Source organism: Equus quagga, chromosome 2 (assembly GCF_021613505.1).
Source record: "Equus quagga isolate Etosha38 chromosome 2, UCLA_HA_Equagga_1.0, whole genome shotgun sequence".
Classification (NCBI taxonomy): domain Eukaryota; kingdom Metazoa; phylum Chordata; class Mammalia; order Perissodactyla; family Equidae; genus Equus; species Equus quagga.
In genome coordinates this window covers 178,857,700-178,877,028 of record NC_060268.1, presented here as the reverse complement: position 1 = coordinate 178,877,028, position 19,329 = coordinate 178,857,700, and the positions used below count along the sequence as shown (strand labels likewise).

The window sequence follows — 19,329 nt, the reverse complement described above, 5'->3', positions numbered from 1 at the left end:
AGAATATAAAGCTTCTGAGCATGGCTTATGGGGTCCTGTGTAATTTGACACCCTAGCCCCTCTCCGGGCACACCTCAGCCCCTGTCCTCTCACTGCCCCCAGCACAGGCTCCTTCCTGCACAGGCTGCTCCCCCTACCTGCATTGCTCTTCCTCCTGTTGCTCAATATCCCACAACCCTCTCCCTTGTAAAGAAGGCTTCCTGACCCCCTGACCCAGTCCAGGCTGGCTACTTTACAAGGACCATTCCTTTGAAGCATGGATAATTTGCGTTGGTTGGAAGGACTCCCTGACTGTGACATTCTCCTCTAGCCCATAGGGCCATGAAGGCGGGACCTATCCACTCTGCCCACTGTTTCATCCACTCTGCTAACACAAAGTCATCGCTCAATAAACAGCTATTGAGTAAATTCACTGGGGATTCTGCACCCCCCAGACTCATTGTCCAGTGTAGAGTGCCTTGATTAAGGCTTCATTTACGAAATGGTCACAGGAATAAAGAATCAGATGTTCAGCACGAGACTTCTCCTCCCACTTGTGACATGCCCTACACAGGCTTGCAAACTACCCTTCGGTGGCTGTTTCACATGGAACTCAAGGCTCTTTAAGACTAGGCATGCCCAATAGCAGAATGTTTCCTAGGAAGGGCAGGTACTTGGTTAACATTCTTGCTTTCATAATCCCCATGAGCCTCCTCACTCACTACTTCCCAGGTGTGAGATGTCACCCTGCACCACCACAGTACAGGCTGCTGGTCGATTGGCATGGACAAGGTTAAGAAGGAAGGGGCAAAGGGCAAGTGTCTGCCTGGTGAGTCCAGGGCAGGTGTCAGGTAGGGGTTCTCAGAAGGGTGGGACTGAAGCTGAATAAAGGCGGGAGGACATCCCAGGAGGAGGGCCCTGAGAGCTCAGAGGCCTGCCTGACTCGGCTTCCCTAGGTGACTGACAAGTGGACCGAAGACAGGGAGGCCACTGGAAGCAGTGGGGCCGCACAGTAACCTGTGGCTGGCCATGAGTCCTCGCTGGAGTTGAGAGGGACGGCAGCACCCCGGTTCTGTCAACCATCGCTGTCCTTTATCCTGCATTCACTCAACCTTCACCCAACAAGCATTACTTCTACCGGCACTGTCCTTGAATAAGTCATTGTTCACTCAGTCACTCAAGAGACATTTCTCAAGGGCCTCTTAGTGGGAATTTGGGATGAGCGGCAAGACAGCATCTCCCCTGGAAGGTCCAGAGCACTCCTCATCACCTTCGATCTTACTCTGGAGACTCTGAGCAAGTTCTCTACTTCTGTTCCTGATTCTGAGACTCGGACACATGACAGCTAGTGGCCCATTCTGCAGATCAACAACCCCACTGCAGAATAAGGATTTACAGATCCTGTGTGGCTCACCATCCTAAAGGGGCTGCCTCCATCGTGAGAGAGTTTTGAGGTGACGTGCCCATTCTTTTCATTTTCTGTCTCATGCTGTGCTCCATCCTGGGGCCCAAGGGGCCATTTGAGAGACTGTAAAAGTCACAGCTCTGTGGCATGTGACTTTGGTGTTGATAATAACTGCAATTTTGTACGGGAATAACTCACTCAACCAAAAAAGGGCTAAATTTGAAAATTTGAAGTAGCACTTGTTATAAAGAAGTAGTCTTGAGAAAATGGTCTAGTCTATTTTCATATTGGAATACTAATTAACTCCCAATTAGTTAACACAAAGTGATCTTTTATTTTTGTGATAGGTTGTCAGAGCAGAAAAATAGTCAAATGCTCTCCATGTGTAGTTAATGGATAAGAGCACATTACACAAAGGTTCTAACAGCTCAACAACAATAAAAGAGGTTGACAGTCCTTGCAGTACAGATTCGGGACATCCAAACCACAAATGCCGTTTTATAACAGATATCAAATCGTCTGCAAATAATCGATTTTCTGAACTGCCGTGTCTAAGGAAAAAAAATCCCTTGGGAAATCAGGACCACAACATGTAGTAAGTATCCGATCATCTGCTCTGTGCACACACTTGGAATTCAGCAAATTACAGTCATTTTTAAACACCATTTTGTATAATCACTTTTCACAATACACTGAAGCTCCCCAATCAACAGCGCCACTCCACAGCTCACATTAAATATTTTTAACAGTTTGCATATGTGGATTTTGATCATATGACTGTTCTCATAAAGGGCAAATTATTACTTGGAGTCCTCAGTTTTCAGGATGGGTAATACTTCTCATTCTGAAAACTTTGTTATTCAGCCAGGAATGTTATTTAGGAAATTGTTTACATATAGGTGCAGCTAAACTATCCTTCCACTGACCAAGACAGGGCTGAGGGATGCACGAGGCATGAAATGTTACACATACCAAATTGGATTTCACTGCGCCATAATTGCTCAAGAACCACAGGATAGCAATGTGATATATATTACATATACCAGTATACCCCTACTTCAAATTGCTCATTAATACTAAACAAATAAAAATTAGAGGCCAGCCCTGGGGTGTTGTGGTTAAGTTCACGTGCTTCACTTTGGAGGCCCAGGGTTCGCAGGTTCAGACCCTGGATGGACCTACACACTGCTCATCCAGCCACACTGTGGCAGCATCCCACATATGAAATGGAGGAAGATTGGCACAGATGTTAACTCAGCAACAGTCTTCCTCAAGCAAAAAGAGGAAGATTGGCAACAGGTGTTAATTCAGCCAATCTTCTTCACCAAAAAATAAAAAAATAAACATAGAGACACACAAACATATACACATTCTTGTTCCTTGACTTTTATTTGAGGGAAACTGCTATGATTTTAAGGTATAGATCCACTTTTGTCTTCTTAGAAATTTAAATATATATGCATATATAGACACACACACACATATATAGTGGCAACAATTAGGAAATTTCTTATTAGAAATAAACCTTTGCAAAAAATCATTAAATGCATTCTCTCCTTCCCATCCCTTAATAAGACAGATGTAAAGTGCAACACCTTGCTCTGGAATCATTTGTAGCATTTGCTGTACTCTGTAGGAATCTAGGGGCCTCAGAAATGGAATCTGTGCTACCAGACACCAGAGTTGAGGTCAGTGTCTAATCGGGAACTCTGCCAACAAGTTTGGTTGCAGCTTTGCAGAGGACATCTGCCATATGGCCATGTGACTTCAGGTCGCTAGGGAGGGAGCTCCTAAGCAATAAATTTCCCTCTATTATACCTCTCCTAATTAAGTTGTATCATAGTTTTACGGAGGATGACTAGAGAATTATTTGGAGAAATGCTGATGAGTTTCCATGATTAGAGTTAATTAATAACAGTATAATTTAAGGCTGAAAAGGCTCTCTGGCTTCTGCTATTAGGAAGTCAATCAATAAACGAAGTTAATGGTAGACTCTCCATGGGTAACACCTCCAAATTTTCAATGATCCCAAGGCACAAGAGAGGAAATTTTGACCTAAGAAGAAAAGAGATTTCCCTGGCCTTACATCTGAGTCCCTCCCCAGCCCAGCATGAGAAGCAAGTCTGCGTGTCAGGACCCACAGGTTCAGTTAGACCTTTCCAGGGGCTTCTGAAATCAAGCGGAGGCAAGTCCTCATGCAAAATTCATCCTTAAAATGGAAATATTTACAGCAGAGTTTTGCCTAAAATGCTGGCCCCAAAACACAGTTGTGTGAAAATGGTCAGTTACACTCACCACCACATCAGTCCTCATTTTCCCGAAAGTCTTGATCAAATGGGCATAATGGTAATCTTCCATTTGCCGTAAAATAGCGGTCATACAAGCCACAAAGTTTCCCTGTAAATGAATCAAAGGATACAATTAGATGGGGAATGAACAGGGCAAAAGTTGGTATCAACTAAAGAGTCCGGAATCGAAACCCGTCAGAGAGAAGCAGCCAGGCACGAGTGACAAGCCCCGAGTTCTGCCACCCCTCACTGGCTGACATAGAAGGTGACCAGCCGCTTCCAACCTCACCATCTTTTTTTTTCCCCCTGTTTCCTTCTCTCTAACTGCCCTAAATGCTTCCTGACACATGGCTGTCCAGGCTGAAAAAATAAGCTTTAAATATTTTTGCATTAAATACACAAAACTGAAAGACAGGATTGAAATCACTGCCACTTATGTTCTGTGCTCTCTGGAAAGTTCCCGCCCTTATTACCAAGCGAAATGTGTGTGCAGCCCCTCCTCTTGGGCCATGGCAAACACAGGCCTTTTATTTCTCAAAATCTGCCTGTATTCCCTTTAGCCAATGTGGAGGCAATCACCAGCGACTCCACAATGAGTTATGGTCCAATTCTCCTGCAGGAGAAGAATGTGTGGAGCAACGCAGGCTCATCAGAATGTAAAGTGGGAGAGAGGGGAATCTCTCACACCAGACAGAGCTAGGAGGAAAGGAAAAGAAGGAGAAAAAAGAAACCAACAAACAAAATCAAGACAAGGAGAAAGACAAGGGCCAAAGCAACTAGCACATGGAAGTAGTCAGTCTGCGTGCGGCTGTGGGTGTGCACCCGCTTGTGTGTGCAGCTCTGGGCACGCGCGTGTTTGTGTGTGCACGCCGAGGGGATTTGGTTTGGTGAGTGGGCGGAAGGCCAAGCAGTTCTGCCACCATTAACCGCAATGTATCACTTCTGGGGTTCATGGCTAACAAAATCTTAAAGGGCTTCCTTACTTTTGAATATTTTCCCCTAAATTAATGACATTTTAAGAAACATAGCATGTGTATTTTCTCCCATTAAACCAGTGCAAGTCTGGAAAAATTATAGGATGAGACATAATTTCAGACATGTCCCTAATTTTGCCCTTTTAAATGAGTTCCCAAACTGCATTTTTTTAGTAGCTCTACTTTTACAAGTAATATATTTGAACGCCTAAGTGGCTTTTGTATTAATTTGGAAGACATGCTCTACAGTCAAATGTTAAAGTCCAATATTTTTTCCAATTCATTTTATATGTATAGTCTACATATATCCTTCCAAATGAGTTCTCAAAGGATGTGTTACAAAATTACAAATTGAGCAAATATAATAATGATAATAAGGTATCTTCCATTTGTCCAGAAATGTAAATTATTTGTGAATGATTATAATTGCTGAGATTTATATTTCAAGTTGGTGTTCAGGGAAAGAAGTAAATAATGCTTGTTGGCCATGGGAGGGATGAGATATAACATGGCAAAATGTCTATTTATGCATATGAATGTCCAAAATATGTAAATACCTGGCATCCTGTTGAGCTCCAGAGAAGCTGCCTTTGTATTTTCTTTACTCCCTATGAGATGCCATCTTTTGGACAATGGTCTTCATATTACGTGTTGATCAATTATAATGTGGCAAGGGCTGTTCTGGAGCCGTGAGAACCACAGCCTCATTCAATCACACCACACATTCTCTTCCTGTCTCATTTTACAGGCAGTGAAGCTGAGGCTGAGAGAAGTTCCCCTCTGAGTAAAGGGCAAAACTGGGTGTGAATCCAACACGGCCGGCTACAAGGCCGGTGCTTCGTGGCTGAGCGAATTTCTTTCCTTCTTATCCATATATCATTTTAATTCTTTTTCTGAGAAATCTGAGGCTGCTACTGATGGCCAACATGAGCTAGAGATTCACTTGCCCACCTTCCTGCCTTCACCAGGGGAAGCTGGAAGAGGATGGGAAAAGATAGAGGCTTCCACAGATGATGGCCCACCTTCCACCCTGACGGAGCTGTCCACGACCCAGACTCCACCTCGCTAGATGAGGAGCTTTTCCAGAACAAGAAGAGGCCTGCAGTGGCCAATGTGCACCTAGCAGGGGCTCACATCGATTTTCTGCAGGTCAAAGGAGTTAAACGATGGAGGCTTACACATTAGAATCGCTGAAATCACAAAGCCAGCTGTGCATAATCAGAAGTGACATACTGATGGCTTAACTTAAAACATCAAGTTGAAAGTACAAAGAAAAGCAAGACCTCAGAGCGGTCTCGAGAATGCCGAGGGCTTGAGCACTGAGCAACAAGAATGAGGAAACCCAGGGCACCAGGAGTCCGGCCAGGTCACCAAACAGGTGACATGTGGACATACTCAATGCAAGGAACAGACTGCCACATCACGCTGAACACTTCACGCAAGGCAAAGGCTGCAGGAACTGACATGATGCCAACGTGAAAAACTGAAGTGAACGCAGCAGTTCCCATAAAGCACGTCCTGGGAATATGTAAATGGTCAGTCAGGAAGTCGTCCCTCCAGATGAGAATGTCACAGTGAAGGTAACCAAATGGCCACTTACTTAACAGCGATGGGGATTAAGTGGAGTAGGCCCCAGGGACGAGGACAGAGGCAGGCCATCAGCATGAGTTAGAGGCCAAAAGGCCAGGTAGTGCCAGCGTGCTCTTTATTTAAACTAAGAAAACCGTCCGGGAGGAATTGGTACTGGTCAGTCTTTCCTTTCTTAGAAGAAGCAAATCTCACTATTTCATCTTTTCTAAGCTGAAGCTTTGGATCCTACCATGAAAGGGACGATATTCCTGCTAAAATTCACAGAAATGCTCCCCCATGCCTTTGGAGTGGAGTCCCACCCATGGGTAGCAGTATTTTTAGTGTTGTGGATACCATGAAGCTGTACTGCTCACAGGATCCCAGCAGATGCCTGAGCAAATTGGGGGGCTTCCGAGGGTGGATAAAGCAGGTATTTATGGAAGCTATATTTGAAACCAGTCATACACTAGAAACAGAAATGAGGGAAAACCATAAAACGAAACTTTTATTCTGTAGGCTCAGAAGAAAATTATTATTCTCTGCTTTTTAACTGATCTACTCGGAATTCATTTAGAAGTCACCTGAAGCTTTTATTTTCAACAATAAGAAGGTTGGCAGGTAGGCTGGTGGTGATTGTGCAGAACTCGTATGGAACCTGGTCCTGAGGGATGGATTTCAGCCCCACTGGCTGAGTAAAAATGAGTAAACATAAATAAAAATAAGACATATTCTTTATGACTTCAAAGCAATGCAAAATAGGGATAAAGGAAGTCAGGATACAGTTGCAGGAAATTTAAAAATCAGGACATAGAATGCTTAATAAAGAAAACATGTGAACTTCATTAGTAATCAAAGATGAAAATGATATATCATTATTTGCCTGCCAAAATAGCAAAGAAGTATTTAAGTGATGATAGTGTTAGCAAGGACGCAGGAGAAGAGACTCTTACACGCCGCTGGTGGGAGCATAAATTGCTATAACCTTTTTAAAAAACGATTTGGCAATAGGTTTGAAAAGTCTTGGGAAAAAGAATACTCATCTCCTTGGTAATTCTACTTCTAACAATCCACTTAAGGAAGTAATTCAAAATAGGAAATTTTACGCCCAAAGATGTCCATTGCATCACTGAAAACATCTACATATTCAATCAAGAAACTGTATAAGTAGTATGATATTTTGTAGGATTGCAAGATAAACACAGGACGCCCAGCTCAATCTGAATCTCAGATAAGCAGTGAAAAATAAGTACGTCCCAAATATTCCACTGGAAATATTGCATGAGACATCCATATACTAAAAACTTATGTGTTGTTTATCTGAAGTTCAAATTGAACTGGGTATCCTGTATTTTTATCTGCTAAATCAGGCAACTATACCATCATGTTCTGATGAAATGTGCAATCATTAAAACATTAACCATACAAATATGAAATATTTTAATAACATGATAAAAGCTTGAAGGACAAAACTGTACATAATTATATAAACATATTTTAGCAATATAAAGAATATAGCATAGAAAAAGAAAAAAGAAGAAACAACTAGAAGAAAAGACACCAGATAGTCTTCAGGGGTGGGAGAATGAGCCCAGATTCCTTTTATAAACAAAAAATATATTAATATTTTAAAAGTTAGTCCTGAGAGAAAAAGAGCCCATCTGGCAGCAGAGACCAACTCCCCCTGCCCCTGAGACCCACACTCCCTCCTCCCGTGTCCTCACCAATCTCTTTCACAGGGCGCCCCTGTCCGTGTGGACGTGGTTACTGCTTTGCACTGCTCCTCAAGCCCTGGACTGAACTCACCTCTGAGCCCTCCTAGAACTACCCTCAATGCCCAGTTTTAAATGTGTTTGGGCCCCCAGTGCACTGGGCAGGTGAATAGGTAGAACAGAGGACATGTAGAATGGAAGACAGGTAGAATGGAGCACAGGTAGAACTGAGGACAGGTAGAATGGAGGACAGGTGGAATGGTGGACAGGTGGAATGGTGGACAGGTAGAATTGAGGAAAGGTAGAACTGAGGACAGGTAGAATGGAGGACAGGTGGAATGGTGGACAGGTAGAATTGAGGACAGTTAGAACAGGGGACAGGTAGAACGAAGGACAGGTAGAATGGTGGACAGGTAGAACAGAGCATAGGTAGAATGGTGGACAGGCAGAATGGAGGACAGGTAGAACAGAGGACAGGTAGAATGGAGGACAGGTAGAATCAAGGATAGGTGGAATGGGGGACAGGTAGAATGAAGGACAGGTAGAATGGAGGACAGGTAGAATGGAGCACAGATAGAAGGGAAGACAGGTTGAATGGAGCACTCGTGGTGGAGCAGGAAACATTTTGTGGCAGGCAAATGAACGTAAGATGTTACTGCAGGATGTGGAGACAGAAAGTTAAAAAAAGAACAGACGTGGGAGAATGGGAACTTAGGATGAATTCTTTTTGTTGTTGTTTCTTTTCTTTTTACCTTTTTTTTTTAAGGCTGACAACTGAGCTAACATCTTTTGCCAACCCTCTTTCCTTTTTCTTTTCTTCTTCTTCTCCCCCAAGCCCCCCCAGAACATAGTCATATATTCTAGTTGTAGGTCCTTCTGGTTCTGCTATGTGGGACGCCACCTCAGCATGGCTTGACGAGCAGTGCCATGTCCCCTCCCAGGATCTGAACCCGTGAAACCATGGGCTACCGAGTAGAGCGCAAGAATCCAACCACTCAGCCACAGGGCCAGCTCTGGATGAATTCTTTTAAACAGCATCTTTGTCAACTTTGCCTAGTTTAAGATCTGAGTGACTGAATGAATTAGAAGAAAAAATCCCAAGGATTTTAATTCATAGTCCTGAGGAGTTGTGAAGGCATGCCTCATTTACGTAATACAGACTTAGCCATGTGACTTGAAGGTCGAGTATGAAGTTGCTCTTGGTAATTTGGTCAACCAGACAAGAACATTTCCTATGACCCTGGAGCTCACACTTTGCATGAGGTACATAGCCTCTCTCTGGGACACATGGCACAGGCAGAAATTTTAACTCTCTTCAAAGAGTTCTCAATGCCAAAGGATCTTTGGGAGGCTCCAAACAGTAGAAGCTGCAAACACTGACGCAGAAGCACTGAGTCTGGAGGGCAGGCACCAGGTTTACAAAAAAAGGAAAATTCCACTTATCAAATCTGGGATTACACTCCATGATTGCCAGTGATGGCTTGTTAAAAATTTTAAACATGTTTTCACCAAGGCAAGTACTTTGAAGAGGAACTCTCATTTGTATGTTTAAATTTCAAATACATCGATGAAAACAAACCTACCTCATAATTATCATTAAAAATTAAAGAAAAAGTAATCTTCTAGTGACATAATCAAAATATTGCTAAATGATGCTGAGCGAGAACTGTAAGTAAAGGTGGGAAGATGTATGGCTTGGTGAATTCTGAAAGACTTTCATTTTAGGGAGCATTCCAGCCAAAGAATCCACACTGTAAAGGAACATTATAAGGACTAAAACGCAGGAAAAGCGAATGCAGCTGAGAGACGAGTCCTCCATTTAAAGGCAGGTATGACTTGAAATAAATCCACGTGTGGGCAGGTTGTTGGTACAGATAAGGTGGAAGCACTAGGGAGCACAAAGGCTTTCAGCCTTCAAGAGGGAAAGCCAATGGGAAATGTTTAAAGGTTCTACTCGCTCCAAGGAAATTTAAAAGAGAAAAACAGGGAGTCCAAAAAGTTAACACAAGGAATATCTCAAAATGCTATTAACTGGCCCAAAGATTCCTCCAAAGTCTCCTTAGAGAAGATGTTTGTGAAAATATACTTAGGGGCTTCACATAGCAAATTCAAAACCATTCAAAACATGCATTCATCTCTGTTTCCTCACATTAAACTGACAATAACGAACATTTGTGAAACTCACAAACCCACAAGGACCAAGAGAATGAGAAGAGACACAACTACAGACAGGAGAATTCGGGAATGTGAAAAGCGGATGCATGAGAGGTTGCTGGCAGCCCTGGAGGCAGGACAGGCAGTATTATCTAACAGGAATCCTGTTGATTCCTAGCACAGAATCCTAGGAAGTCTCAGAAATTGGAGGCACCAATTTCTCAGAAAGCGAGGCTACGTGTGAGGTGGAAATCAAGAGCATTGATGTCTTTACAATGTGGCCTGTATGCCCACTCCCAGCATGTCCACCAAGGCGACTCTCCCACTCACTGCCTGGCAGGAGACCACAGGTTTATTCTCTGGGCAGAGGGGTGCCTAACAAAGCAGAAGAGAAAGTATGGCAGGAGACCTCCTCCACCAGTCTTAGCCCATATCAAACTGGAACAGGAGAGCAGAGGAATCCTCGTTGGGGAAACTGACCAGCCCCAGAGGGCATATCCACTAACTTCCCATCAAGGTTCTGACCGTGCCCATGTGAGAGCTCAGCCCACACAGGGTCACCAGGCAGTAACTCCCCCAGTCTCCAAGCTCCCTGCACACACAGGAAACAGGATCTGAGCAAGACTGCAGGGCCTCAGGGCTAAAGGCAGGCAAGTATCAATAAGGGAGAGCAAACAGACAGAAGTAGAACATAGAGGAAAGAAGGAAGATTCAGGAAAGATAAAAGAATTCAAAGAACTATAATTATTATCCTTAGACAGATATAAGATTATATCCATAAAACAAGAATATAATGTTATAAAAAGAACAAAGACAAAGAAAGGATTCTTGAGTATTTATACTAGCAGAAATAAACATTTTAATAGAACTGTTGGAGGTAAAACTAATAAAATCCTCCTGAAAGGAGACCAAAAAGACACATAAACATGCACAGAGAGAGAGAGAGGAGAGAGAACATCAGGGAATCCATCCAAGAGATTCCAGATCTAATAAATAGGAGTTCCAGAAAGAAAAAACAAAGAAAATAAAGACACAAAAGCTACTGTTACAAAGTGATAGAACATCCACCAAAAAAATTATTCTAACTAATAAGTGAGTTCAGCTGATTGCAGAATACAGGATCAAAATACAAAAATCAATTGCTTCCCTATTCACTAGCAATGGACGATCCAAAAATGAAATTCAGAAAATAATTCCATTCACAAAAGCATCAAAAAACCAAAATACTTAAGAATAAATTTAACAAAATAAGTATAAGACTTGGACAATGAAAACTACAAGATGGTGTCAAACAAAATTAAAGAGGATATAAATAAATGGACAGATACCCCATGTCCATGGAATAGAAGACTTATCATTGTTAAGATGGCAAATTGATCAACAGATCCAGTGCAATCCCATCAAAATTCTAGCTGGCTGCTTTGCAGAAATTGATAAGCCAGTCACATTGACAAGCACATTATATGATTCCCTTTCTAGAAAATATCCAGAATAGGCAAACCTATAATGACAGAAAGTAGAATAGTGATTGTCAAGGACTGGAGGTCTGGGGGAAAATGAGAAACGACTGCCAATGGGTACAAGTTTCTCTTAAGGGTGATGACAGTACTCTAAAATTGATTATGGTAATGGTTAAACAACTCTGTGAATATACTAAAAACCCTTAAATTGCCCACTTTAAACAGATGAATTTTATGGTATATAAATTATATTTCAATAAAGCTGTCAAAAGTTTATAAAAATAAAAAACTATCTAAGATAATTTTTCTAAAATGGCATGCATAAGTAGAATGAAAGGGCCCACTGAGTGTCAAGCATGACCAAGACTTATATTTGTGAGATTTTTAGAATACTAGGGATAAAACAATGATCCTAAAACATTCCAGAAAAGAGAAAAGCAAGAAAGCGTTGCAAGTGCGGACCGGGAACTGATCATGAAGAGGATGGCGCAGGGGACAGCTAATTCTCAGGATAAGTCAAACTATTTGCCCTTATAAACCAGCTAATGTACTACTCAGATTTAAAATAATAATTACATAATTGGAAAAATCCTTCCAAATTTAGGATCCTTGTGAAGTTGTTCTTTCTCTTTAGGTTTGTTGAAACAGACACAAGACAGTTTTTCCCCTTTGCCTTTTATTTCTTCACTTACGTGTTTTCACGTCCTATGAAATTTCTTAACCCTTTTAGGATAGGGAGGGGGAGGAGGGTAGAGTATAAGGAAGAAGTGATCATTGAAAATGTGGGTAGAACAATGCTGTAAAATGAAGAAGCAGAAAACAGTGTGCCATGCGAAATATGTTAGAAGCACAAGTCGTTGCTGTATTCTGCAAAGGTATTGCATGTGTTAATTAAATATTTGATTAAGCATAAGATATAATAAAAAGGCTGAATCAGGTACCATTGTTAAAACTGAGGTTCTTGGAAAAATGAATATTTACTCACATCATTTGAACTTACTACCCTTTTCCCAGAAATACAATCCATGGTAAAATTGAGGACTGTGTTTTGTTCCTTTTTTCATTTAAAGATAAACTCAGTCCCATGATGCTTTTATCCAATGTATGGTTAATTATTACTTATTTGGTTTCCAAAATACTGTGATTCCTTATTTTATAATGGACCATAGAGTGAGAAATGTTTGTAAAAAGAAATACACAAAATTAAAAATAGTACGATTGATAAATTATACTAGTGTCATCTATCAACTATTTTCAATTACTAGCCAACAAAATTAATCCTGATTCTTAAATTTAAATTGAGTGCTTGCTTGAATTCATAAAGTACTAGTATTTCATATTATTGCAGACACTCTAAGAAATCTAATTTTAAAAACAAAATCAATTTCAATTTTACAGTGGCAGTAACTGTAGGAAGACGTTTACAGGCCAAATATACCAAAAAGGAATATTTGGATCTTAAGTTACCCATAGCAATTATTTGCGACTTATTCAATGAAATAAATTAAACACATATTCGCATTTGTTATGCAGGATAAAAATAAATTACAATCAAATTTTATATATACAATTATACTTTATGGTATAATGAGGGATACATACTTTATATACAACTTCTTAATATAATTCATTTGTTGCTAACACAAGTCAGAGTTTAGTAAAGGAGAAAATTTTATATTTATTTTCATAAACTCAATAAATCAAATAATATTAGAACCTTAGAGAGCTTAGGATTTTCTAAGTCTTTTCCCATGATATACAATATCTGTAAACACAGTATAATAGAAACAAGAGTAATTTTGTCTTAATCAAATTTTACACAATGAAGAGAGGATCAAATTGCCTCCATGTTTTTTTTTTAATTGACTTCAGTCCATAAAGGACACTATTACCATCATAGCTATGGATTAATTTAAAGTTGAAACTCTTTCTTGGATAAAATGAAATTCCTCTATATGAATCACAAAAGGATATTATTTATATTGGTTGGATGAGTTAGTGAGAAAGCAACTATGCTACATACCAAGTGTTAAAAAAATTTAATGAATCATAAGGAGGACAAAATATATTTTGAAATAGGAGATTATTATATAATAGCAACAGAGATAATCTATTATAAGATATTATATCTTAGGAAATATTTACTCACAAATACATACATATATTGTGTGGGGATATATGCTAAAACACTACACATCACAATAATCACCCACACCTTGTCAGCTTACGATTACCTAAGCCACCAAAGTGTTTTGGGCAACTAAATGCCTTAGTGCTCATTTTCGAAATCTCCTACTGTGGGGAAGTGTGACTCAATATGGGGGTACTCAAGAGAAATTCTGAAGAGCAATGCATCTATCTAGCAATGTGTAAAGGAAAAGAAAGAAAGTACAAGGCACAACCCATTGGGGCTTCATATCTATCCTGTCTCCCCTTAACTTCCTTGAGGAAATCAAAGGTTCCCGAGATTCTGAGGAAATGGGGCCACTTGGAATGCGTCATAAGAAACTAAGGGGATAAGGTCAAATGAGGAGAAGATTCAAAATGGTGCAGAGTATTAACAAACACAACACTCAATAAACATTCACTGAGTGGGCACCGTGCTGAAAGCACGGAGTTCCTAGAGGTAGGTCAGAAGGCGAGTAAGCACAGCCCCACCCAGGATGAGCACACAGGGAGCCTGGGACACAACTGTCTCCCAGACCAATGGCACCAAGTCAAAAGGACACAGGAGGGAGCTTGAGGAGGCTCCCCTGGCCACAAAGGGAACAACTGGGACAACCTGAGTATCAACATGAACAATGAGAGCACTGGATAATAACCCACTGAATTAAAAAAAAACGTCCAAGAGTCTAGACTGATTTGCAGGGAAATGAGAGACAAAGGTAAAGCTCTTCCTCACAGAAGACTAAAAAATGTAGATGCAATCAGAGGATTAGAAAATTGCCAGTTTCAACTCCTAAAGTCATGGTTGATTCCAGCAAGGACCCTTATGGGGAATTGAAGCCATTAGGTCAAAGGTCATTGGGGAAGAAGATATTCACTCAGTCTGAAAGTATCACCCCACGGATCCTTCCTCATTACAGTCTCTGCCTCCTGGTGTGATGAAATGCTAAGAACACATAATCACTTAGGTAGTATTTTTTGCCAAAAATGTTTAATCATGAGGAAATAAGCAGACAGATCCAGAATGTGGGACATTTAACAAGACAACTGGCCTGGGTTCTTAAAAAAAGTTAATGGAGAAACTTCATTTGGGGCAGATATTCCATCATATTAGGGAATCATTGTTAATTTTTGTAGGTGTCGTAATATTGTGACTATGTAGCAGAACTATTCTTAGGAGACGCATGAACATTAGGGATGATGTGTCATGATGTCAGTGACGAGCTTCTGGGCTGGCAAAAAAAAGTCTACATTACACATATATTCAAACACAATAGAGGGAGGGGAAGGATAACACATACATGGCAAAATGTTAGTATGTGGTGGATCTAGTTGATGGGTATACAGGTTTTACTGTAATATTTTTTCTACATTTCCGTATATGTGAAAAATTTCAAAATAAAAAGCTGAGGGAAAACAGCTTCTACCCAGTCTGGTAGACATAACAATTAATTAAGACATAATGTTGTAAATATTATAAAAGGGACTGATTACATACTGACAAGGGAATTCTAAGGAGGAAGTATTTCTTTTCCACGCATAGGAACTACTACTGAATATAATAATGGGAATACAAGCAATGACTTAGCTATTTTAAGACACAGTTAGGGAGGGGAGAGAGGAGTAGCGAAGAGCTTTAAGCAACCCAAATTCAGGAATATTCACTCAAGAAAATGTTTGAGGAGCTAAACTACGACTAAATGGAGGATTTTATTGCTTTTGCACATAAAGCTCCAACACATGCATTCTTTTTAAATGCAGGAATGGCTAATTTATCTGGACCACTCACTGTAGACATGTATGCTGGCCTTAACAAAATACAGTGAAGGTCGGAAGGAAGAGTGAAAACATCCCGTTTCCCTCCCAAATGTGGTTCTTAGTATCACTCACATTCCTTTCAATATTTGACAATACTTTTCTTTTCAGGGTAAAGGTTTACAGGTATACAAGAGAAAATTAGTTTAGGAGACAAGAGTAAAGCTTTCAGGGGCAGAGAGATTGAAATAATCAATTGACCAAGACTATGAATGCTGCATAAAGTAGAACAGGCTAATTAAGATCTCTGAGCCTCAGTTTCCTCATTATAAAATAGGGATAGTGATTTTAAAATCTAGAATTCTTGAAATGTTAAAATTCATTATGTATGTATGATATTAGCACAGTCCCTGGCTACAGAAACAAATGATGGTTATAATGATGATGGCATGTGACGAGGATGATGAAGAATAAAATACAAAAACACACACAGAACAATATTTTAAAGTCACAAAATTTGTATACTAAAACCACAAAACATTCATGACAGAATCAAAGAAGACCTAACAAACTGGAGAGATACATCATGTTCATGGTTTGGAAGAATCAGTATGAAGATGCCAGTTGATCTACAGTTATAAAATGTCAACAACCGTTTATTATAGAAATTGACAATCTGATTCCAAACTTTATATGGAAAAGGAAATAACATGAAAACAGTCAAAGAAACCTTGAACAAAGCTGAAGGACACACACTATCTGATTTTAAGACCTATTATAAAACTACAGATATCAAGGCAGTGTGGTACTGATGAAAGGACAGCCATAGATGAAACAAACTGACCACAATTAACCACATATGGTTAATTGACTTTCAACAAGGGTGCCTAAAGTTCAGTGAGAAAGTATAGTCTATTCAAAATATGGTATTTTCAGATAGTACAGTTAGACACCACATGAAAAGACAAGAAGATAAGGGAGAGAAGAAGGGAGGGAGGAAGGAAGGAAAGAGGGGTCCATACCTCACACCACATACAAAAGTCAACTCAAAATGTATTGTAGGCTTAAATGCAAAACTTACAACAACAAAACTTCTACAAGAAAACACAGGAGAAAACCTTTGTGACCTTGATTAGGCATATACTTCTTAGGATATAAAAGGCATGAAACACAAAAGACAAAAATGATAAATAGGACTCTTCAAAATTATAAACTTTTGTCTTTTGAAAGACATTGAAAAGAAAGCAAAAAGGCAGGCTGCAGAATAGGAGAAAATATTTGCAGAATACATATCTGACAAAGGGCTTGTATTCAGAATATATAAAGAACTCTGAAACTTCAATAATAAGAAAACAAACAATCCATTGAAAAATTGGCAAAATATTTTTGAAAAGACACTTCACCAAAAAGGAGAACGCCTACAAAGGGCCAAGAAGCATGAGAACACATTCAGTGTCACCAGTCATTAGGAAAACGCAAACTAAACCACAAGGAGATACCACTATGCTTACTAGAACGGCTAAAGTTTAAAAAGAAAAGAAAAAAGCAGGAAGAGGCAGAACAGCTGAAATTCTCCTATATTGCTGGTCTGAAGGCAAAATGACACAGGCTTTTGGAAAACAGTTTGGCAGTTTCTAATACAGTTAATCATGTATTTACCACACGATCCTGCTTCGAGGGATCTACCCAAGAGAAATGAAAACATAAGTCCACACAAAGACCTTTACACAAATGTTTATAGACAGTTTAATTCATAATTGCCAAACTGGACACATGTCTACTACCAAATAGTTGGATAAACAAATCATGGTACATCCATATGATGGAATAGCAGTAAGCAATAAAACAGAACAAACTACTGATGAATAAATGTAGATAATTCTCAAACACATTGGGCTAAGTGAAAGAAGCCAGGCACAAAAGGTGACAGAGAGTATGAATTCATTTTTATGACATTCTGGAAACAGCAAACACTATAGTGACAAAAGGGAGGGGGAGTTGACTCTAGAGGGGCAGGTGGGACATTTTCAGGAGAACAGAAATATTCTAAATCTTGTTTTTGGTGGTGGTGACACAATTGTACATACCTGTCAAAATTCAGAGCTAAAAAGTATGCATTTTACTATATAACCTTAAATATACAAATTAAGAAAACGTTTTTGAAATCACAAAATTCCCTATAAGTGATATGAAACCACTATTGATATTTCAGCGAATTCCTTCTTGCTCTTACACATAATAGAACCAGGCTAGTTTTAATAAAAGTAGCATCATACTTTAATTACTGTAGCTTTCAAATGGTTTTGTTAATCAGTATTGCAAGTCCAACATCATTACCCTTGTTATCCACATTTTTCTTGAGTATCCATGGCAATTTACTCTTTCACGTGAACTTTAGAACCACATTACTGAGTTTGAAATAAGTCCCACCGGAATTCAAATTGAGATTCCAGTGAGTTTTTAAACTAATTGAGGAGGTTTATGATACCGGCCTTCTCACTGACACACATACAATGTCTGTCCATTTGTTGCTCAAGTCTATTTTTATGCCATTCAGGAATATTTTGTGGTTTCCATCACATAGGCTTTAAATAGCTCTTGTATTGCTGGAAGGATTGGAAGGACTGCTTTTTTCAAAATGCTTTTAAATTTTCTCTGTATTTTTATTTGTATACCTGGGGAAAACTACTGAATTTGATGTGTATATTTGGTAATTGAATTTGCAGAACTCTTTTATCATTCCCAATAATTTTTGCTATGGGGGAGGTGGTTCGAAACAAATCAAATCAACATCTGTCAATAACTTTGTGTTGTCCTTTTAATCACTGTAAGTCTTATTTGTTTCCAGACTTACTACACAGGCTGTCACCAGCAAGGCAATGTCAAGTTGTAATAAGAACGGCCAGTGTCTTTGTTTTCTTAGAGATTTTAATGGGCATGTCTTTAGGGTCTAATTTTTAACTAGTTCTTCTGGATTTTGGTTTAAGATAGACCTTATGTATCATGTCCAAGAAGTATTCCTAACCTAGAGATCATCTATAACAAAACATGTGAAGGTAAACAAATATGGTTGTGTATATTGTTACAAAATAAGAGTTTACTTACTGAAGAGCAAATGGAATCAGCAATAAAATGAAGCAGTAAAAGAGAACACAGGGATGCTTTAAAATTCTTACTAATGGAGTAAGAATGGTACTCTCCAAAAATCATAACATAATTATGTAAGGTCAAGTTATGATAAAATAAAACTTAGAAGAGAAATATTTTTATAAATCTCATTTCCTAGGAGGGGAATGGAGCCACAATATTTACTCACTCACTTAACAAACATTTATGGAGGCAGAATGTGTATCAGGCACTATTCTTGAAGCCCTCGTGAAGCTCACATTCCATTGGTCAGAGTGTATCCACAAAGAGCTTATTGGGAGCTAATTTTAAACATCAGCTTCAGTTGTCAGAGTTGACATTAATTAATATCTTAAGGAGACCCTCTGATCCTGGAGCAAGGTAACATCACACACTTGGCAAGTATATACTGTAGATGTTTTCACATCACATTTTGCAAAAACAAAACAAAACCCTCTTGGATGTCCACTTGTTGAGAAAAACATTCAAGGGGCTATCAGTCAAAATACAGAGCAATTCCCCCAAGTTAAGTAAACAGTATTCATATTTCCTACTTATTTCTACATAGACATAATGAAAATACTACAAGAGGCCATTCCACTAATCTTATCAAAGTTTAGAGCTGCATTTTGTAATTAGCAAATTATTTAGCATTGATCATGATAGTGACCACCATAATTTTAATTAGAGAAAACAAAACATCGGTTGTTGAGATTATCTCCTCGAACAAAATTCACAGATTTT

The 19,329-nt window shown here is 39.4% G+C and overlaps 1 protein-coding gene across 2 annotated transcripts in view; it reads right to left on the bottom strand.

The window, feature by feature from the left end:
- DOCK1 (dedicator of cytokinesis 1) overlaps positions 1-19,329 on the bottom strand; it is a 502,522-nt gene that overhangs the window by 188,392 nt on the left and 294,801 nt on the right. For both annotated transcript variants that reach the window (XM_046651107.1, XM_046651115.1), the window contains exon 28: positions 3,680-3,781. In XM_046651107.1, coding sequence (XP_046507063.1) covers positions 3,680-3,781 — 102 coding nt within the window. The remainder of the gene's footprint in view (positions 1-3,679; positions 3,782-19,329) is intronic.